The following is a 24,840-nucleotide window of genomic DNA, read 5'->3' as shown; positions in this document are numbered from 1 at the left end:
GATAAGTTCTGCAATTTTCTCCTGTACGATCTTGACCCAGGCTGCACGCAAAACATCAAGTAGCTCTTCATGGGAAGATGGTTTTCTGGAACTTCTTCTCACTGCTCGAGCAGGTATGGCCCAGACATGCTCGATGGGGTTCATATCAGGTGACTGACTTGGCCATGGGAGCCATTGGATGCCTTTCTTAATTAAATGACTATTGAATAAACATCATGGTGTCTATTTTATTTTGAGATGTCTCTGTACATAGCTTAAAAGGCACAAAATCAATACAGTTTTATAATCCAGGAATTATTACTTTGACAAATTCTGGAACATAACACACAGTAACTCACAGCTATAGTTGTCAACATGATATCATCTTGAGCAACTTATAAAGTTTCTATTTAAATTCGATAATTTGTGAATGAAAGCAGCCTAACTTTCAGAGACATTAAAATTATATTTGAAATATTTTCAGTTACATTTATATACATATTAATGTTGGGAAATATCACATGAGAATCATTACTTCAACACAACTAAAAATAAAACAAATCCCTCGCTTGTGTTCAATATCGACTTTCAATTCATTCTTGCAAAAGTTTAATTCTATGCTAAACACTAATTATTTACTCATGTACTATCACAAAACAATATTTACCCTTCTTCTGTGTAGCCATCCCGACACTGGCAGGTGAAGCCCTCTTCCAGATCCACACATTTTTCAAGACGTTCATCACAGGTGTGATGTCCATTGAGACACTCGTTTTCTGGTGGTGGTTTCAAGTATGCCCACTTTGGAGGGTTAAGAGACATTGAAAACCAGCGATTTATCTGTTCTGAAATTGTAGCAGCCATACATTTAAATAATTATGACTGGCTCCCTTTTTTAGAACAACAAACAATACATATATGAATATCAAAGGCTAACATTTAATAAAACAGCAACTTATAAATGCATTTGTATAGCTCTGAAGCAATACAAGCTTACACTATTAGTAAAAGCTGGAACCAAAATGTACACAATGACAACAGGAACTACCTACACAAGCTTATTTGTTTCCATAAGAAATTACCTGAAATTTCAGCATCATGCAGTCGAATTTCCCCTTGACGACACATGCCTCCACCTGTTGGGCCTTGTAAGTCACCATCCATGCACAGTCCCTGGCCATCAACAAGGGGTCCTGTGAAAGAGCACCAACCACAACGAGGATACTTGAGACACTGAGAAGCTTGTGTGTGATTCCAACATGGATCACTACACTGGAAATTAGGAGCCTCCAATATGGCTCCACACAATCCTCCCTCACATTGCAATTGTTGAAAACTTGGAGAAAAGCACTACAATAGAAAAATAAAGTAAATCACCTGAAAGTGCAACTTGGATTGTTCACAATGATTTCCAGCTAAAAAAAAACAGGTAAAGTATTAACAGGCTCCTCACGAGTCAGGGACATTTTCAATAAAAAAAAACAACTACCCAATCCTGTTTTTCTTAATTTGAACTGACATTTTTTGGAGATGTTTACTGATTAAAAAGAAGGCACTTCCCGCACTTTTTTAGCATTGGGACTGCAAAAAGTGATTTGAAGTGGTAAGGTGACTGAAATCCATCAGAGAATCACAAGCTTAATGGTCAAGCACAAGAAGCATGGAAGTCTCCAAATGACAGGCAGATATTCAGGAACAATTTAGAACCACCTTGGTAGACATTGTGCAGCAAGCTGAGTACAAAATTATGCCTGTAGTTACTTTCAATGTGTTCCTGTCTGCTCATCCTACCGACAACTATCGTGATGCTTCGATCTTCCCCACTGAATTGCAGGTGAAATCATTATTATCTCAAATGAAAGCTAAACATAAAAAGATAATTGCAGAAGCATAAAATGTTAGCAATTGCTTAATTAATGCTGCTGAGAACGTGGCTTTATCGATATATACTGAATTTACTCCTAGTGGGTAGACCTTAGTACTAGCTAGTATGGAGACTTGAGGATGCTGTATTTCACTTAAAAATTTATCATTTAACAAACAAAAATTTGTCTCGAAAATATACGTCCCAAACCACCCCCTTTGGGAGTTTCTGGATTGAACTTACTTTTCATATTCAACAAATTGTAGTGTAAAGACACCCCTTGGCTCCTGAGGGACATGTTGAAATACAACACTTAAGATTTAAAGATGAATTTATTATCAAAGTTTATAAATGTTTTAAACACTGATACAGATATCATTTAAATGTATGACAGCAACTATTTAATATTAAGCATAACCAAAATTGTTATAAACACCTATAAAATACTGAAACTTCTGTTATACTTGTTTGAAAATGTTATCACAGAGTGATAATAAACAAGTACCTTCACAAGAAAGTATCTTTTTACAGACAAAACATAAAATCCCAAACTGCTACTTATATGCCAAGTTGGTTTGAAACATGTAAATTAAACAATGAAAAACAATTGTCAAGTGTGATGTTTTGATAAGTGCAATAACTCAAAACTTTATATACATAATCTTGTTTTAAGTAATGATATTCAACTTAGAAAATAATATCCAAAAAACTAAAAATATTAATATATTTTAGATGTATTTGTGTAACAATTTCATTTAGTCAGTTTTTATGACTCAAAAGAAGAAAGTGAGAACTGTATCCAAGTGTATGAAGAAAATATTCTACATAAAATATTAACCTTCAACAACATCCAAGTATTAATATTCAAGCTTATGAGAAGAATATTCTTTATCAGCAAAATACAACAAACAGGACATACCTTTCTCAAAGCAGTAGACCAACGACACTCATGCCATCCTCCCTCGCTGCCTGATTTGTTCAGACAAGTTGAACAATTATGATGGTGATTACAACGTGGTGGACAAGATCTGGGAGGAATAGACTCCATTTTGTATGAGGTAACATCATGAAGTTTCTTCCTCACGCATGTCCAGTTAAAAATTGGATTTTCATTTACTTTGTGAAATTTCTCATCTATAAGAAACACAAATTCAAATGTATTAAAACATAGAGCAAGAAACCAAGAACAAGAGGATGAAGAATGATATCATGTAAAAAAGTATAGATTTTTAATAAAATCACGTACAAACTAATTCAGACAATCAAGGTCCAAAGGTAATAACTATTCCTGTGACATACCATGAGTATCAAATTCAGCATATGGAAATAATGAAAACAGAATATATAATCTACACAATTACAATTAAATATTTCAACTTGCACTTGATTATTCTTGATTTATGAAAGTTTGTGACAGAGAAAAACAAAACAATTATGTTCATTAAAATGTATCAATGGCATAAAAATGGAATGTTTGGAGTGATTTCACCAAAACAGACTTCATAGGAAAATTTCTGCAAATTGCATGTTCAAATGATTGGTTTGTTTGTTTGTTTGTTGTTAATTTCGTGCAAAGCTACACAAGGACTATCTGCGCTAGCCGTCCCCAATTTAGCAGTGTAAGACTAAAGGGAATGCAGTTAGTCATCACCACCCACTGCCAACTCTTGGGCTACTCTTTTACCAATGAATAGTGGGATTGACCATCACATTATAATGCCCCCACAGCTGAAAGGGCGAGCATGTTTGGTGTGACGAGAATTCAAACCCGCAGATTGCGAGTCGAGCGCCCTAACCACCTGGCCATGACGGGCCCTCAAGTGATTGGAATGATCACATCAAAACAATTTTTTTTTCACTGCCTTCAAATGTATGTAATATAAAAATGTTAAAATCCAAAAGCAAAATATAACACATTCTTTGTATTTCTTATATAGATACATACGAGTTTTTCACTTTAGAGAATTTGTATCATCTGAATATTTATATAATACTTGAACATAAACATTTATATATGTGTAAGAAATTAAGATAAATATCATGATCACTAGTTGCTAAGGAATTCACTACAAGTCTCAAAAGTCTTCAGTAATATTGTATACAATTTATATTTTCAAGCTGTGTTATGAAAATACCTGTGATTCAATGAAAAATCAACAATTTACAGAGGATGAAGAGGATCTGAGTGTACTGTAACATTTACGATTTAAAAAAAAATCTATATGATCTAGCAATTTCAAAAACAAATCTGTGTCAAAATTATAAGCCAATTTAAGAAATAAAATAACTTGGAGATACAGAATACAAATTCCTGCACCTACATAAAGTAATAAGCACATGCAATATTTATTACAATCCTAAAATCCCTTCTAAAAGTTTAGTAAATAATGATACGAATACAAGTAAAACACACAAATAAAGTAAATAACTTCACATAAACAGCATATAATGGCTATATGCAACATTGTAGCAACATCTGGCACCAGCATCATCAAGGAAAGGAATATATTTTATATCCAGGCTTACTAACTTCCTGTATTACTACTGTATAAACATTCAGTTGAAAACAAAATAAAAAATATATCTTATAAATGAAAATAAGTTACAATAAATTCAAAATATTAACATTCAAAGTTGTTAATTTAGACCTAACATGTGGAAACTAAACAAAAAATAGACAAAAGTCCTGCTTAAATGTGAATTCAGAAGTTAAAACATTACACGACAAACACTGCAACATTAACATTACAAAAAAGGTCTAAAACATATAATTGATTACAAGTTCACAAAGAATTAGTCAGTGCTGATAAGAATTATTATTCTCAAAGTGTTATGAATAAACTTAGCTTGCTTTTTAATTAATACTTTCGACAAAACTGACTTTCAAAACAAAATATTAAACTTGAGCTGATCTTCATACATAGTTTCTAAACATTTTCACACTATGGGAGGCAGATTTTATTTGTTTATTTATTTTTAATTATCACATTCTTAGAAAGATATGTATCATGTTATATGTATGTGTTTGTGAATTATGTCTATTTGGAACAAACTGTCTGAACTCAAGTTAGCCCTAACCAAGTTTCTTAAACTCTTCATGCTGATAACATTTCAGTGCAACTATAACTGTGCTGTTCAAATACACTTAATAAAATAAAAACAACATATAATAAAGGCTTTGTACCAGAGTATTAGATATTATATAAAAATTGAAACCAGATTAAAAAAAAAAGACTTTAAAACATTTAGGCCTAAGCTTTAAGAAAGATGGATTGTTCAAAAAGGAGAACTGGCAAGATCAGCAACCAAAAGTCTGCATCAGAGTTAGTAAGTAATATCTTAGTAAAACACTGCAACATTAACATTACAAAAAAGGTCTAAAACATATAATTGATTACAAGTTCACAAAGAATTAGTCAGTGCTGATAAGAATTATTATTCTCAAAGTGTTATGAATAAACTTAGCTTGCTTTTTAAGTAATATCTTAGTAAAATACATATATGAAATTTTTTGAAACCAGTTACAAATTGATGAGGTCATCAGAAACAAACTGGCAGACTTTTATATTTTATCTGGAGAGGGTAATATTGCAAACAAATAAAAACATATGCAAGTAAGAGAATTATATATATGTATATTACAATAACTATTTCAATATTTTGAATTTTTTACAATATTACAAAAAAAAAAGGAATCTACTATCCACAAGTGTAGAAAATGCTGGAATTTCCTCATCATTTACAACTAAAACTAATCCACAGATTTATGTGTGAGAACTAGTTTTCATAGGTGAACATCTTTATACAGTAATTCATACAATATAAAATTATCTAGGCAATACAAGTTGAGGAGTTGAAATACAGGGATCAAAGGTTAAGGAACCTATGTGAACATAACGAGGTAAAACAATACATTACTGTGAATATATGAGGTGATTCTGAGCTATTTAAGAAGTGTTTCCATGTGTCTGGCATTGTTTATTCTTGTTATATGCTCTATAATGCATGAAATGAATTTCATCTGGGCAAACTTGGAGTATAAAGGTAATTCTGAAATAGACTGTAAAATATACCTATTAACCCTCTAGATACAAGTAAATATGTACAGTTATGTTCAAAACTTAATTAAATTATTATAGTGTATGTCAGTAAACTTGACATCAAAATGTAGTTTATAATTCAAATTTTGATATAAGTTTTGATGTCTTAATTTTAAAAGGAACAATTTAAATAAAATTTCAATCTTCACTTTTATGCATCAATTGATACTTCTTTGCTCTGAACTGTTCATGTTAGAATTTCTTTCCACCCCCTATATTAATTTCCAAGTTTCTGAGGACTTGCATACTAATACATTAAATTTCTCCAAACTAAAATGAAATCTTATGGCTTTAATCTTCTTGCTGTAATGAGCTGTATGTCATGAACTGAAACTCATATGCCATGCCCCTCCTAGCACATGCTGTCTTTAGAAAATGTCAATAATTCTCTGACATTTGCTATTGGATTACATATAACTAACTCCTTTCCTTATGAAGCTAATTCATTCTCACTATCAATTTTGAGTTATTCAATTTCATAGTTTACTATTGCCAAGGCCACCTTAACCAGGTAAAGAAATTATTTTAATGCACATATGGCTTAGGTAGTAAACCAGTTAAATTATAATAGTTTACTATTGCCAAGGCCACCTTAACCAGGTAAGGAAATTATTTTAATGCACATATGGCTTAGGTAGTAAACCAGTTAAATTATAATAGTTTAAGGACACTGTATTTTGTCCCATGTTAATATTCTGTGTTCTGAATTGCATATCTAAAAAATAAAAATTAAGTAAAGTACTAACAGTACCCTTACAGAAAACTAGGGTTAACTTTCAATGAGACTGACTGTACAAATATAAAGGACCAACACGTAAAGTACCAAGTTTCTTGATTTTCATGTATATTTTTATTTACTTTTATAAAAGCAACAATACGTAAAAATTAGAAACTTGTTTGGTTAGATAAGAAATATTAAATTAAAAAAATACTTGATAGCACAAGCATGTCTCATACACACTGAATGTTGCAATTTGATGGGCACGCTTGGCAACTCAATTCTTTGTTTACACAAAGTTTCCCCACTGTGATAATTTGCTCTAGTGCTAATCTATGTGGCAGTAAAGCAATAAATCTAAATGATGAGCAGATTTGAACAGTATTAGCTTTGGCTGTAAGAAGAAATAGTTTAACTGTTTGTAACAATATTCAGTCATTCTAGGAAAAAAAAAGGGGGGGGGGTAATTTAAATTTACTTCATTTTACTTTATGGTGGTTACAAAGTCAGTCAAATGTACTAAGCTTGTATACAAGTGTTAGGGTAGAGAAAACAGTAATTAAAATATAAAGTTTTATTGAAAAGAACATTTGATATTCTTTTAGGAGCTTTCAGAGATTATGCAAATGAAATATGAAAAATATAAATGAAAACAGTATTTCTAATCTTAACATGAAAATCATCTTACACTCAGACTAGTCAGAGTCTGACTCCATAAATTGACAGACAAATCTTTAATGAAAACACCTAGTTAAAAAATCTTAAATTTTGTGTAAAAAACTTGAAATATTTAAAGGTTAATCTTGTTTATGCCAAATACATTTTAAAAAACAAATAACTATTATCATTATTATTTTTCATGAAAATCAAAACTTATTAATTTAACTAACAAAACGAAATGAAAAAAAGGAGAATAATCTCACTAAAAAATTGGTCTTTCAGTGATCTTTATGACTCCAAAGGTATACCTAGATAGAATGAAATTCATTTCTTGCATTACAGAACATGTAACAAGAATAAAATAAAACCACACACGTGAAAACAGTTCCTAATTGGTCCAAATTCACTTATATTCACAGTACTGTGTCATTTTGCCTCATTATGTTCACACAACTTTCTTGACCTTTGACCCCAATACTTCAACTTCTCCTCAACTTATATTGCTTAGATATTTTTGTATGTTATGAAATACTTTACAAAAATGTTTTTCAGTTAAAAAGTATTTCAACCACCCAAAACTATGATTCAACATTATGGTAAATTAAGAGGAAATTCCAGCATTTCTTAAACTTTTTTTAGTAACAGATAAAAAAAAAAAAGAGAAATAGTACAATAAATTATCAAAACCTTCAAATCATTACCTAGAGTGGTCAAACATGTTAACATGAGTTTTCATAATCATCATATTTTCATGTGAAGAAAATCACCCTCTCTGGACAAAATTTAAATGTCTGTCATTTTGTTTATGTTGACCCCATCGACCTGAAACTGGTGTCAAAATATTCTATTTTATCCATGTATTCAATGAGGTGCTATTTGAGTATGAACTCTAATACAAACTTTTGGTCACTCATATTGCCTGTTCTCCTTTCCTTCTCTGTGAATGCAACAAGAAAACCAAAAGATAAACAATTAAATGCATTATATATGTGGAATTTCTAACTCTATGATGTTTAAACCAATATATGCATTTTCCTGTGGGAAAACTGAAAGTCAAATTACAGCTCTTTTTTACAGGTATGAGGTTTTGTTTGTTTTTAGAATTTCTGCAAAAAGATATCCAGAGAGACTAGAGGGAGGGCAGCTAGTTAACAGCACTCATCTCCAATTATTGGAGTACTCTTTCCTGATCGAAAAGTGGGATTTGACCATCATCCTTATAGCACACCCACATCCCTAAAATGCAGAACAAAGTTTTACAAAAAAAGAATAAAAATCCAGGTCTAAGATAGTGAAAGTACTCTGTGTGTGTGTGTGTGTTTGAGATATAAAATCTTATCTTATTTTATACACCATATAAAAAATTCTTATGGTTTGAAATATTTATAGCTTTTATGATAGCACAAAAAAATTAAAAATCAATGAGCTGTCTATGATATTACAGTAACTCATTTCCAGTTCAGAAGCATGAAACTTGATGTTTGTATATTTTTCACATTAACAAGCATCACCAAAAAAGCTGCATGTAACAATACACTATACGTAAGTTGCAAGACTGTAAAATTACAGTACTGTAATGCGAGGAAGAAAAATAATTTAAAACCTGACATTAATAATGTTTTTAAATTTCTTCCTTTTGATTACAGAAGTTGCATGTTGGGATATTCAAAGCAATTATGCAGGATGAAGCCTTCGCTTTAGTTTTCATGTCCTTCAAGATAACAGCATATTTGAACAAAAAAAAAATCAAAAGAAATAATACATTATTAATAACGTATTATAGTTTTTGTACAGAGAATTTTGAAGTTGTTTTTTAAGCTACGTTTTATTACTTATTTCGTATATTGTTATATGTCAAGTATGTTTCGTAAGTGTCTTATATTGTTTTTTATATTCATACTTAAGTTATTTTACTTGTGGTTGTCTGAATTGTCCTTCGTAATTGTTCTGTAGTATTCTTATTTTCTATTTTTCTGTGTTATTCATGGATAATGTATTGCAATGGTAATCTTTCCAGGCTTGTCATTGGTGTTCAAACTGTCCTGTAGGCCGCTGCATTCCAGCATCTGCTTCTTGTGAACAAGAAAATCCTTGTAACCTTTCACAGCAAGTGGTAACTGATCCTACTGCATGTCCTTTTCGTCAATGCCTAGCATCTGACTGCGACAAATGTCGTAACCAGAATAATTGTATGTGGACTCGCCATGTCCAACGTTCTGGTTTGTATAAGTTTAATGGGTTTTAACTGGTTCAATAGGAAGTATTATTAACTATTAATTATCAGAAATTTTTAAATGATTAATTTTTGTTTCTCCGAGTAGATTCTAAAAGCCATTCTGACAATCTTTCAAATGTGTATTATGTTACAGGTTTACCGGTTATCACTGAAAATATCATTTTAGAATATTGATTAAACTTTTTTAATGATTAATTTTCACAAAGATATGATTCTCATTCAGTTTTATGTTTGAAATCCACCCTTCAGACATTTGTATTGCACAGAAAAATGCTTTAATGTTGAATAAAATGTAACCTGCTTAGTCTCACATAGCAAAGTACCACAGTGTGCAAAATAATCACTTAATTATCTGAATTTTTATCTATTCAGTTGCTCGAAACTCAAGAACTCTGAGCACAATCGGGGATTTGTATGTAGTAATGATTGGTTAGAACAACGAAACTGCTCCCAATATACCAACTGTACAGACTGTGTAGCTTTTTGGCCTGCGCACTATGGAATTAAACAGGTATTTTGTAATCTAGATATACTTATGAAGCATAATGATTGGATGGTTAAAGATTTTATTATTGTATGCACCATTTAAAATTTATATAAAGAAATCATGAATGTACCTGATTTTCTGAATGGAAATTAAAGGCAAAACACTGATATGCTTCCAAACTTGACTGGGTGTCAGTATATTGAGAATTGGAGGAGAAACTTCAAGGTACCTTTTCATGTGCATAACCTTGTTTAACATTGAACTTCAATGTAGACCGAATTTGTTAAGGTTAATTTAAACTTTATTTAATCCATTCCTCAGTAGATGTTTCTCCATGAGCAAATGATAATGTTTTACCACTAGCAATTAGTATATAGTCATCTAAAAAATTACTGTATTTTCTCTTTTCAAATTGTTACATATTCAGTGTAGTTCAGATTACATTATTCTTTATTTCTGTTACAGTATCTCAATTTTAATTGTAAGCTATTTTGTTGATTTAAAAAATATATAAACTTTAAATGTCTATAAAACATGAAATAAAGAGCACTATTTGGTTGAATGTACTGTACAAAAGATTAATATTGTTAGAGAAGATTGATTTTAAATAAAAGGTATTTTGCAATAAGGGTCAAATCGATTTTATTGAGGCTTACTCATTGTTAATTTTTGTGCATAAAGTATTCTCAAACTGGATGCTTTGCTGAGACTGCTATTATTAACCCTATAGACATGGGTAGGAGTCAGAGGGCATGTCATCACATTTGTAGACTTATATTCAAACTTTTATTTAAGTATTATTTTCAAAATGTATGTCAATAAATTTGGCATAAAATTGGAGATTATAATTCAACTTTTAGTATTATATATTAGTTAATTTCTTAATTTGAAAGTAAATATAAAAAAAAAAAAGAGAGAGGCTAAATATTGTACTTTGCGTGTCGCCTTCTGGACTTGGTCGGATTACATTTTATGATGCCCACAATACAAAGTCTATAGTTTCTTACGGATTAGAAACTCAAATTTCTGATACTGGCAAGCTAGAATATAAACTAAGAACCTCCTGCCTTTTCTATTTGCTGAGATAAAATGATATTTAGTGAATCAACCATATCGGCTCTGCCCACCACTTCATCATTTGAGAAGACTTGTTTATCTACTCGTACATTTGTATACCAATAACTTAATAACCAATCAAAAGCTTTACATTTCTTCTATGTAATTCTGTCACACTAAGTTATTTACGAGAAAAAAGCTATTATATCATTGGAAAGTTTGAAGTATTACAATCAAGACTATTTACTAAACATAAATTACATTTTTTTTAGACCCAAATACAATTTAGTTAGGAAGCCTGATAAATCACAGTGGAATTTTTGGGTATTGGTAAAGTAATTTATAATTTTTTGGTATTCCAAAATGCATATATAAAGTCTATTTTAATATTTTCTTATAAAATTAAGAACTTAAAACTTGTATAATATTAAAATGTGATTTATTAGCTACATTTTGATGCCAAATTTATTCACATACATTAAAAATAAAGTAGTTTAATTAAATTTTGAATGTAACCCTATAAAAAAGTTGTGACATGTGCATTTTGACCCATCCAATGCAAAAGGATGAATTTACAACTTTTCCCTCACACCCTTTTTCCTCCATTCTTTTATTAAAGTGATTTGTGATACAAACCCTAAGTATCTGATACACACATCTTTTTGTACATGGTTAAGAAAATACTGAGATTAATTAATTAATTAATCCTGGTACTGTGCTGCCTTTGTAACTACATCTTCCATCACCAATCATGCCCATTCAAATAGCAATGATTAAAAAACAATTACCTGACATTGTAATATCAACTGTAATGCTTCTATGAAGCACAAAAAGATAAATTTTAGATTATAACATATACATCTTGGCAATCCTTTTGCAGATCCTCCAAGATATAGTGACATTGTTTTCCACATTTAAACAGACTGAAAACACTAAAGTTTACTGTGGTCAAGTGGGATTGCTGTGATTTCAGTGTTTTGGCCTTTTTTCTTGTGAAAACAGCCTCTGATTTTAAGTTGTATCTGGATGTTTCAGACTTTTGGCTTGTGAGCTTTCATCAATTTCAAAATCCTATTTATTATCTTGTTAACAGTGCAAAACGTTATGTCCAGCTTCATCACTTTCGTTTCTTAGGTTGAATAGTTTACTTTGCTAATCATAGCCATCACTTTGCTCATAATAGCATTGCTCTAGATTAGGTTAAAGTATGCTTTTGAAGCCTGATGCTGGTATAAATAACTTGCTATAGAAGTTTCTTTGCTCTAGATTAGGTTAAAGTATGCTTTTGAAGCCTGATGCTGGTATAAATAACTTGCTATAGAAGTTTCTTTCCTTTAAGTTCCTTGTCCAGCACTGAAAGTTCCAATTTATGTAATATTGTACATTTTAGCTATACATTATTTAACAATATTTCCATAAGAATGTTTTTATTATTCAGAAACATGTTTCTAGCCATAAGCAGCAGTTTAAATAAAGTACAATTCATTCTCTGTAAACATGCAGTTGACTATTCAGAAGCTAATTTTAAGATTAACATCTTAAACCTAAAACTTTTTCAATTCATGATCTTGACCAAAACTATAAGTTTGTATAAACTATTTACCTAGAAAGTATGGACCCTTCTTCTGCAAAACAGAAAGTTTCATTGGTACCATTTTCATATGTTAAACAATATGAGCAACCAGTGTGCTTACGGCAAGCTAAAGCACTGGAAGTAAAGAGGTGGCAAAGATCGAGGGGAAGGGTCAGCTGGTATAAATGTCCCTGAGTTTGTCCATTATATCCACCAAACACGTAAAAACCACTTTCTAACCACACAGCAGCAACACCAGACAATGGACCAGGTCTTTCTCCTTCTATTTTAACATCTATGAAGATTCTTTCTCCTCTTTTAACATCTGGTAGATCACCTTTAAAACAAAATAAAGATAAATAATCAACTGACATGTTCTTTGTTTATACTTGATTTTTGTCTTTAAGTATAATTAACATTTTATAACTAATGCAGTTTGATATAGACAAAACCATTTATTCAAGAACTTGTAAAATGCTAATTATAGGTGAAGAGCTATGAAAACTGCCTATAAAAAATGACTAAAAAGATATCACTCCTATAATTACTGCTTCATGAAATATTGTAACTAGAATTTGGCTAGAAAAGAAGTTAATAGTTACCACAATGAGCAGTAGAATATTTTTTGCATGTGGAAGAGACACAAAAAAAATCTCAATACAAACTTTCTAAATGAAGAAGTTTTTCAGTATATATTATTACTAAAAGTAAATACAATGATCACATAAACTTTTTAAATGTTTTCTCTGATTATCAACACAAAATATTTCAAACCATGCTACAATATCCATTACAAAGAAGTGTCCATGTAGCAAAAGACAATACAAGTGCTACATAATAGACAAACCCTTATGTCCCCAGGTGTTTATAGCAAAACCAACATGGTTATTTAGTGTGTCATAAAAATGAAAATGTGAAATTTCGCTACATACAATACAAGTTTGTTTTTTCTTACATGAGAAGTTGTGCTTGTGGAAAGTTGCATGACAAGAACCAAGTACAGAATTTGGTGACATTTATTGTTGCCTGATTAATACATCTGTTCTGAGCTTTCATCAAAAAATAACCTTCCTGTCCATTATTCCGTAAATATTTATATATGTACATATATATATTTACAAATGGATATGTGTAAAAGTGCTTCTACAAAAAAGTATAGGTCATACTATATTATGAAAACAAAACTTGAACAGGGTGTTAAAAATACCATTTTTATTCAGTTTAGCCATTCTCAATGTTTTTATCATTTAGATATTATTTGAATTATGTTTAACTGAATGCATCATATTGAATAATTTCATGTTTCTGCCTGTTAAAACATTCAGAGTAAATAACTGACCGAATAAATTGGTGGAATCATTAATTTTTATATGCAATGTATATAATCCCATCAGCAAGTAAAAGGATTAAACACAATATCAATTTTAGTTGTATTTACATATTTTCTGCGACATAACATATATGAGACCCTGTAAGGAACAAAGTCATAGATCACAGGCAATTTGATGCATATATAGTTCAGAAAAATGCAATTAAAAAGCTGATGGGTTCCATTTAGACCCCAACAGCAATTTTAGGGTAATAAATATTAAATATGTCACTTAAAACTTTTTTTATTTGTTTTCAATGGCATTATTTTATTATTACTTAACCCATTAACTGCGGCAGGAGCAGCTCAGTCACCGTTTTCTGACTCACAGATAAAACTGAATTGCCTTCAATCACAATAGAATGGTAATTTTCATTATTCGCATAGTCATAGTTATATATGTGTGACTGAAGAATATTTCCGGCATTTGCAGCTGAGCCATAGAACTTCAATGACGGAAATATCCATCATCTGCAGTTAATGGGTTAAGCACTGATAAATTTATTCCCTGTTCATGAGTAATATAATATGTAAAATTTAATATGTATCCTGCAACCATTGTCTTATATCTCAAATGCTTAACAAAACACCTAATTTCTATTATTTTAGGAATAAAAAGGAATACTAAACAATAAAATCAATCAAGCTTGAAATAAGAAAGTTAATATCTTAAAGTGCACTAAAAATCAGTCTAAACATAAAAAAAATTACAAGTTATAAAAAATACTGAAAACCCACTAGTTTTGTAAATGAGTTTTGCAATTACTGTTGAACAAATGTGAAAGACTTACTATTCAGCTGAAGTGTACCCCATGAATTACACTTGTAGTTGTAAGCAAATACATCATTAATCAACTCGCTATTGTTTGTCCTTCCTCCAATGATTATCATGTATGAAGCTGTGGTGGCTGCAGCATGAAAGTATCTTGGCATTGGCTAAAAAACAATAAAAAAATATAACATTTGTATTCACTATGAGTAACAAAAGTTGATCTAAAATGATGAATTATTCTATCATGTGAAATAAAAAATCTCTCTTTTAAAACACATCTTTATTACAGTTTGAATACAAAAGATAGTAACATACCAGTCACACGAAGATGTATGCACTGATTGAAACATCAGGAAAAATACTACCAACTGTTAAAACTCATGAAGTTTAGAAATTTGTAAACTTACTCTGGCTGAGCTGGTTCTTCTGTCAATAGGAAGCCTTGACCAACGAAGCGTGGGCAAGTGAAAGGTATAAAGTTGATCAGAAACTACCACTTGATTGAAATCGTACAGAAAACCTCCAAATACGTAAACAGCTTCAGTCTGGGAATGGTAGACACTTGAATGTCCATAAATCCCTAGAAAAATAATTCCTAAGCATTAATCTTTTCTTAAATGACCTTAAATTGTTATTAAAGGTTTTTTTATATCTAACAACAGTGACTATAATCACATCTGACTAAAGTTTTGTTTTATATCATGTTTTACTTCATATTTTTTATACAATTCTCTTTATAATCAGTCAATTATCAAACAACTTCAAATCAAAGTATGTGGAATGTTTTTGAGAATGAGAGAAGATCACCTACAATCAAAGTGACTTTTAATTACTTTTGTTAGATCTTAAAGACTTTCATTTTTAGGCCTCATTTCTTTGCCAATTCAGTCATTGAACACCACTCATACATAATTGTTTTACAGTACATAAACAACATTTTACATATATTTTGGTTAAAACAGGTCCAACCCAGCTGATGAGCTCTGGCATTGAAAGAGAAGCCTCTTGGGCAGTGACTTATGGCAGACAAAAGTCAGATCTTAAATGCTATTTTTACACAATTCTGATTTTAAGAGAACTGTGTTGGAAAAAGATATATTATTGTTGCTTGACACTGTAATAGATCAAACTTGAACACATAAGCTGATGGTTCAGATCAAGGTTCTGAGATCAATATCATTTTAAAATTTGAACAGTACAGCTAAACCACAACAGACTACTTCCTACTGTCATATTTTTATACATATATCACAAACATCCCTTAAAAATTTATAAATCAAGATCATATTACACTCACAAACACTGTTGTTGATTAAACTGATAGAATAGCTTAACAACAATGATTTGCCATACAACTATATTTTGTGAATAATAATATTTTTTTTTATCAGTTTTTCTACAATGTAAAGAAATAGCACATTGTTTTTTACTTTTGATAATGTCTTGGAATGCACCTGTAGTATAAGAGCACCTTCATACAACACAAAAACATTACATTAGCCCTTTTTATTGGTTTCAAATATAGAAAAATAGCATAGCGTTAAAATTTTTAGATTACAGGTAATTTTTAAAGCATTTTATTGAGACTCTTATGAAAATTTGATGTGCATTTAATAATATTTGTGTAAAGAAATGATGTTTTAAGAAAACTAGAAATCTCATCCTAGCACTACATCTTAGGTTTCTTTCAAAACATATTTTGTAGTTGCTCATTACTGCAGAGTATATTTTAAAGAACTGAAAACTTTCATTATTATTAAACAAAATCTTTCTTATTTAAACTCTACTGGCAAAATGGTTTCATTGATTCAAATTTAGGTTTGAACCATGAACACTAAGCTTACTGATATACACATTTTCAAAATGCATTGAAAGTCTCAATAAGATGCATTACTTTCATATAAAAATGTAACCACTAAAACCACAATTCTGCAAAAGGATACAAACTATTTAGCACTAAAAATGAGTGTTTTTTTGTGGAGTAATAACACTGCAGGTGCTGCCAAATGATCCTTTTTTTTACAATAACAAGTGCAAAGAAATATTACAATATAATTAAAATATTTATAAACTTTCTTCATAACTAATCCAATTCAGGTCTCCAGCAAGAACAATACATAATAGCAATTATGTTAACAACTACATCCTTCCATTTTATTACATGCCTATAACATAAATTGTATTTCAGTTAGACTTTTTAGCATTTTAACCCTGGTGCTTTAATAAGCTCTGGTATTAAGCAAAAAGCCTTATACAATCCCCAAGGAATGTAGCTGAAATGTTATTATGCACTCTAAAATTAATCTGTAAAACTGTACTGGATCACTTGGGTGAAGTGCTAAACTATTTCCACTACATGTTTTCATAACTTATAATTGAAAGCAAAGAAGAATATGCAATAATATGTAAACCACACTATGTCTACCATATTCAGTGGTGACAGTACTTTGTACAATACTGGTCATTAGGCCTACAGTGATAAAGGTTCTATTCATATCATCAGTTTCATGAGCAACAACTGTTATTGTGTGAATGAGATTAAGCAAGTGAAGTGTAATTATTATCAATTTTTATTAAAGTAATTTACAAATAAGGGTAAGGATCAATAACAAAAGTAATGTTTCAATCATCTTGCTACCTTAGAAAAAGATAATTTCATTTTTATATGATTATAAATAGTCATCAGCTTTAGTCATTTACAATTAACTTGAAAACAATTTTCCATTATTTCCTTCCAAGTAGTAGGATAATCTACAAATTCACTGTAGATATTTCAAAAGTGTGGGAAAGGCCATCTTCTAGTATTCTGTCATTTTATAAATACAACTAATTATGTTCTTGTACATATTAAAGTGCAAGATATGCTCATTGTTACTTGCACTTCTTTACTTGCTTTTTGAAGTCAAAGACACATGCTCATATGCTGGTTGAGATATACAACTGCAGAATTTCACAAACACCTCGGTCCTCGGACATCAGGTTAGAAATTGTCACAGTCTGACATGTCTCTTAATACTGACGGATCCTCAGTCCGGCATATTTTCAAGTAAACTTAGGATAATTTTGCTAGAATAATTTGAGTTCCTGTGATTTTCATGGTTATTCTCAGATGATTCTTGATGAACATATATTCATCTCCTTCCCTCAAGACTGCAGTACATGCTTTTTTTCTTTCTCTCTCTCTCTCTCTATATATATATATAGAGAGAGAGAGAGAGAGACAGAGATAAACATATGTTTCCCCCAATTACTTTTAATGTAGCCAGTGAAATTCATGATAAGAAAATTCATTCAAAATTCTATTGACTACAAATGGTGGCATGGCCAATTATTTACACTGCTGGAGCAAAAAAAAAATCTTCGTCAGCAGAGGACAGTAATATCACTAAAGGGAAACAGAAAATTTATGAAGCTATGAGAAAGCCTTCAATATTCTAGGATAGCTGTAAAAAGGGTCAGGAAACACAGCTGTTAGGAAGTGTACTGCTTGTATTGAGATTTTCTGCAATAGTGTTAATCCTTCATTAGAAAACTGAAGCAATCATCCTAGGCACCTCTTCATTCGTGGAGGAGCAAAGAATTTTAACACCTACATAGAAGATGTCTATTTCTGAGGGACAGACAGATGTTTCATTGCCTATATTTACAAAGTTGAACAGTGATGATGACAGTGCCTCAGATACAGACAATGATACAGATACTGACTCTCACACTGAAGTGGACAAGAAGGAAGATGTATTGGTTCAAGGAAACTGAATTAGAATATGAATAGAATTGATATCTGAATTGAATTGTTTTGTCTTTTTAAGTTTTCTGTGATATTACTATGCTCAGTCTGCAATCTAATAATTATCATTGTCTATTAAAACAAAAAATATTCTATAATATCAATTTTATTATTCGGTACATAAAAATTTCAGTTGGTCCACCAAGTTTTCAATGACTGGTAGACCAGAAATTTTACAGTTTTCTGAAACTCTGCAAACTGAAACAGTAATAAGTTAAAAAACAATGACAACATTATTTCTAAGCTGGTTTGATTTATAACAGAACAATATTGTACAAAAAACATAAATAAAAAATAAAAGGATAAAATATTCTTATATTTCAATTACCAACTGGTAGAGCTCCACTACTATTTAGAATCTTCCACTCTCGACTAGAAAGACTGTATTCTAAAAGATATTCCAGAAACCCATACTCCGGAGAATAACCTCCTATCACCAGTAAACTCTTGTCACTGATAGCGATCAAGGTTAAACCACTTAACGGTGGAACATCTGAAGATGTCTATCAAAAACAGAAAATTTTCTTCAAATAATCGATGATAAATCACAACCTTAGAAAGTAAAGAGCAAACCCTGGTTAAAAACAAAAGGTTCTTAATCTGTAATAAAATAAAATAATCATGATATTGACATACAAAACCAATATAATATCAAGAAAGATATTTAAAAATTATGAAGCTAACTAATGTGAATTACATATTAATAAATGTGTATATCATTCTAAATCTCACCAATGGCTTACAATGAAAACTGAACTGATGACACCATGTTTTCAACTGATTGGACTGGAATTCTTGATTAGTTTGAAACAAATTGATCCTAAAACATTATTGAATGCTAATACAACATAGAAACTGTTAACAGACAGAAATATCATTTACTATTATTAACTAGTAAGAGAATTTGTTTTAATAGAATACTGCACTGTTTTATTAATATCCTAGCTTGTATTTCTAAAGTGGATTAATCCAGTACTCATTCGTTGATACAAACCCTTTGTAAACTATATGAAAATTTACAACTTTTTTTTGCTGTGCAACCTTAAAAACTTCAACAGGATCTAATTAGTAAGCCACATCTACTATACTTTATTTTGATTGGTTGTAGCTTTGTATAAGTTATATTTTCAACGATATAATTTTACCCATTTATAACTTTTTACTTTGAGAATAGATAGCTTGGTCAGGAAGTAAAGTTTGTACATAATAAATAACAAGATGTCAGTCTGGAAACACTGAATAGTACACCATTAAATCAAACTGTACTTTTAAGTGGAACAGCTGTCTTAAATCTATTATTTCATTAATACACAATCATTATTTAAAAAATTGTTTAACTGAAGTAATCTTTTTTTTTCCCTTTTAGATGTGTTTTGTTTTTTTCAACAAATGGTAAGCATTAAAAAGTTCTTGCAAGTTAACTTACCCTCAACTGTGTCCAAACCCCTTTTTCAGTATCAAATTTCCAAAAATCTCCCATTACTCTGTCCTTGCTTAGTCCTCCAAAAACATAGATGTCATTTCTTGTCATTGCTGCTCCATGGAAGTGTCGACCTGGAGGAGGCCCAGCACTTTGAGGTTCTGGGACAACCTAAACATGTATTTCAGTATTAATGAAATCATATGCTAAACCAGATAAAACTAAAACTAGTAAAAAAATGGGTTATATTTTTAATTAAAGGGTTTGTAAACAGTCATGATGAAAAAATTCAAGGACTTTTAAAGGCTTCAACTGCTGTTTTCCAAGGACTCCCAACAACAGAAATTCATGACACTTGTAACAACTTCTTGGTTTTGCAGTGTTGTTTTTCTCTGAAGAAACTAAACCTAAAGTTCATCACAAAAGCCTTCATAATTATAAAATGCTTTTCATTTTGCATATGCAATCCTAACTCGCTTTCAACCATCTAGCACAGATCTATTATGTTGTTACAAATGGCAACACATCGTATATTGTGATATAATTTGTGTTCTCTGGCCCAATTTTTGAATCAACCATTGTCTAACCATTTCCTGTTGAATACATGCTTCCTCATTATGTAAGAAGAGAAAATACAGCATTCAATTCATGAAAATAGGCTTACATCAAATGTCACATTTTCAGTAACAAATATACACAAAGAATAACATTTATTGCCCTTTTCCCTTACTGTTTGGCTTTACACTCATAACTTGCTGTGTCAAACTGATGGTGGAAAATCATGCTAACAAACTGATTTTATGGTACAAAAAAAGATTACAAAATAAACTTTCCAGAAAATACAGGAGACTTGAATGGGGTTCTACTCTGTCAAAGACAAAGACACCTAACAAAAAAATATACAACTTTGTAATTACTAACCTCATGAAACTTCTGAAAGGCTCAATTATATAAAACTAAAAGATGCATTACAATAGAAATCTTATAAAATGTTTGAACTTAAGTCTTTTAAGTGATTATGTTGAAATTCAAGGATTTTTTAATGTAAAACCTGAATTTAAGTAGTTTTCAAGACAATCATGAAGTTTAAGGGCTTTTCAAGCTCTGTGCATACCCTGATCGTGTTTTATTTAACATATTTCTATGATCTAAAAACTTTCTTAAATTTTTATACTAAGCCTTCATTCCATAACTGAATCATGTTTCATCTATTTTTATTCAATAATCACTGCTAAACACCGCAACATCCTTGACGACAAATAACCAGTGATCAACCTCTCACTATCCTCCAGTATAGTTTAAGAGACTGTTCACAGAAATTTACTGAATTACAGAAAGACACCACTATTTCAAACCAAATGAAATAAGCCCAGACACTGTGTTAAATGAAATCACGAAAATCAATCTAGTGCTATTACCTTATCTCATGATCATTATATGAGTAACTTTAACACATTTGTTTCTTTTCTTAGCTCTAATAGTTATTTTGTATGTTTTTAACACTATTTGTTTATCTTATAAATTCAGTGTTGTGAAAATGACAATTTTTCATTTACATTTTCTTCAGTTTCTACTTATCTATTTTATTTTGAATAGATCATTAACCATCTTAAATTACTTAAACAATTTGTCACTGCAATTATGTCTTTCCTTAGTACACCCTTTCTTTCTACCATTGTCTGTTATTTGATAACAGATATGAAATTTACTACCATTTTCAGTATCCACTCGTGTTCAACAGAAAACATTTCTACATATATCATTCAAGATACTAGGATCTACATAAAAAATGTACTTGGTAATCCAATGTGACTACAGTGCTTTCACATGTATTGTTAGTTCTAAGTTAAAAAAAAAAGATCAACAGGAATAAGCATAAATAAATTTACCAGTATAACAAAAAATTAACTTTGCAGTATAAAAAGCTCATTTCTTTACAAAATTAGATTATTGTGGTTTCTCTACTCTTTCACTGTCATGTTTATAGATAAATAACTCTCCAAAGTCCAGGCTTATTTTTAGATACACAATAAAAAAAAACAAGACACATTTTACTTACATGAAAACCGGTAAACTTTGGAAAGTTAAGGGTCATACAAAATTTCAAAATCCCCTGTGGTTAATATCACTTTGAAAGACTAAGCCCAATGTTATAGTATGGTGTTCTATATATGTGTCCATAATTATATTATGTAAAGACACAAGCTTTTGACACTGCAACCTCACTGTTTTTAGTATTTTAGTATAAAGTGAAAATTACTGCAAAAAACATCATTTTAGTACTAGGGTTTGTCATTTGTTGTTGGCCTATGCACATTCAACACATAGGTTTTGTCAATTAGCAATTTCATTGTTATTCTTATTGCTTTAAAAAGTCACACACTGATATAATTTCACATCTTGCATTGTTCTGGGTTCTGTACAATCACAAATTTTAGGAGGATTTTGAAAAATTTTCTCAAAAACTCAAAAATACCTCTTGCCACCTGCTGGTAGCTGTGTTAAACTTATAAAGATCATTCAGTTCTCCTTTATCTGTAGAATATCCACCAAACACCCAGATAAGTCCCCTATTTGAAGGACTCGGATTTCTGCTAGTCAATAAGGAATGGCCCATGCGAGGGAGAACAGATGCTAAATCTGGTACAGATGATGCACGAGCAGTTGCAGGGTTAAATAAGACACTCCAACTAGCATAAGGTGGATCCAAGAGTATGGAGCAATTGGTTCTTCCATAATTTCCCCAACATTGGCATCGTCCATAAGTCTGAAAGATTATTACTGTCTTTTATAACCAGCTATGTGTAGTACTTTATTAGGCAATAAAATTTCAATGTAGCTTGTGCTAATCATTTTACACCTCAAATAATAATATAAAAAACATCACTAAAACTCAAAGTGTAACATGATTATTTCATACACACAGCTACAAGACAAACTTATTTTTATTTAAGTAGACTGAAAATTACTTATTTAATATTGCTAATAACACAAAGGAATTTTTGGCTTCTCTATAGATAAATTATAAAAAGTAACACAACAAATGCTAAAAAAAATAGTACTCCATTAAAAAAATTGTTGGACTTTTAGTGGACACTTAATATTTTTTTACTTAGTGATAAATAAGTAAATATGTTTCAAAATATCTTTTAAACCACTCCATTTCCCTATTATTCTATTTGAAGATTCCCACCTAGTGAAGCAATGAAAACCTAACTAAACATAGTGGTTAAAAAAAGTTTTTTAAACATATTTACTTGTTTTCCCATAAATATTTTTAACTGACATGTTTTCCTTGTTATTTATTCAACTATTAATATTTGTTGCAATTTATTTAATTTTTCTTGACTGTGAAGCCTATTTATAAACAACACAATTCACTGTCATGCTCCTTCCGCAATCTGAAAATACTTTCTCCTGGCATGTTACACTTTTATGTTTCTAAAGTAGGCTGAAAGCCAATTACTAAGGAATAAATAATTTTTCTATTTATTATTGTTTTTATATTTGCTATTTTTATTATATAATATATTAATATATTATTATTATTATATTATTAGTTTTTATGTTTTCCTAATGTAATGTTTGTTTAATTTAATGTTTTATTTATGTGTTATTGAGATGTCTATTTAGGGTTTTATTTTAACTTTTCACCAATGTTTAATGTTTTTTAATTTGGAAAGTGAAAGTTGGTACTGAAGAAGTGGACAGAAGATAAACAACACAAGTTTTGGAGACAAAAAACAATAACATTCTTTAGATAATCAAAATATTAAAGCAAATTTGAAATTTGCTAACTTAACCTCTTTTTGTTTTGCTTGGTATTTTTTATTACCAATAAAGTTGGAATTTTTTGCAAGCAATTTCATAGAACAATAAAAATACTTAACTCTTAGAGCATGGGTTCGGTCCCTGAGACCGATCTCATAACCATTTTGTGATTGTTATAGTTTTCATGCTATAACTTTTAAATTAGTAAGTGAATGGTTACACAATGTGGCAGATTATCAGTAAACATTATAATGCTTTCATAGGCAAAATATCAAATTTTGTATTAAGTCTTAAGGTTTGTAAAGCAATGTTTTTCTCATGTCTTTTTATTCTTTGCACATGTTGCCTATCTATCATGCAAAGTAATATTTATTTTAAGATCAAAAATATTTTTATGCATCAGAAAATTTTGAAATTTCACATGCAAAATCTATATAATGTCCAAATAGTTATCAAACATTTCTTAATAAAAAAACTTTATATTTTATCTGTTATTTTCAGTAATTAATCTCTGTACACATTCGGTAAATTTGACGAATCTTGCAACCGCCATAAAAAAATGAGGAATAAAAGTTATGCCTCTTTCATTCTAGAATGAACACAAATTATTACACAAAAACATAAAATTTTAGACAAAATAGCTTAAACCTCATAACATTATATATTTATTATTTTTATTATATTGACCTTGCCTGGCTAACAATACAAAAGTTACAATGATGCGGCTCACGTGCACTCATGTTACTGTATCAAATAACATAAAGGTGACCTTTGGTCTGTACAAAGTAACTTGTCTTGGCTGTGTTTCAGTAGACTAGTATTTTATAAAATACAGTCAAATTTCAGTTATTATACATTATATATGTATATAGATTATTGCTATTTTGAAATAAGTTCTTAAAGTTATTTTTCCTAAAACATAGAACAGTAAATAAAGAAGTAGAGCAAACAATTATGTCTTCTAGTTACGACCTTTGTACTGCTTAAAAAATTTGCACGTGGAAGATATGAAACAAAATATTTTTTTTTAGGTTTTATATATACATTT

The 24,840-nt window shown here is 30.3% G+C and overlaps 1 protein-coding gene across 1 annotated transcript in view; it reads right to left on the bottom strand.

Moving 5' to 3' along the window:
• Positions 1 to 24,840, bottom strand: part of LOC106462114 (multiple epidermal growth factor-like domains protein 8) — a 112,609-nt gene that overhangs the window by 26,211 nt on the left and 61,558 nt on the right. Inside the window, exons 20-28 of the mRNA XM_022389258.1 lie at positions 22,498 to 22,788; positions 20,028 to 20,192; positions 18,930 to 19,104; positions 15,222 to 15,394; positions 14,834 to 14,978; positions 12,704 to 13,010; positions 2,763 to 2,982; positions 1,062 to 1,329; positions 647 to 824 (exon numbers count right to left, since the gene is read on the bottom strand). Coding sequence (XP_022244966.1) covers positions 647 to 824; positions 1,062 to 1,329; positions 2,763 to 2,982; positions 12,704 to 13,010; positions 14,834 to 14,978; positions 15,222 to 15,394; positions 18,930 to 19,104; positions 20,028 to 20,192; positions 22,498 to 22,788 — 1,922 coding nt within the window. The remainder of the gene's footprint in view (positions 1 to 646; positions 825 to 1,061; positions 1,330 to 2,762; positions 2,983 to 12,703; positions 13,011 to 14,833; positions 14,979 to 15,221; positions 15,395 to 18,929; positions 19,105 to 20,027; positions 20,193 to 22,497; positions 22,789 to 24,840) is intronic.

The sequence above is a fragment of the Limulus polyphemus genome, unplaced genomic scaffold (assembly GCF_000517525.1).
Source record: "Limulus polyphemus unplaced genomic scaffold, Limulus_polyphemus-2.1.2 Scaffold1098, whole genome shotgun sequence".
Taxonomy (NCBI): Eukaryota; Metazoa; Arthropoda; class Merostomata; order Xiphosura; family Limulidae; genus Limulus; species Limulus polyphemus.
Note: the sequence above shows the minus strand (reverse complement) of the source record. Positions and strands in the feature narration are given on the sequence as shown.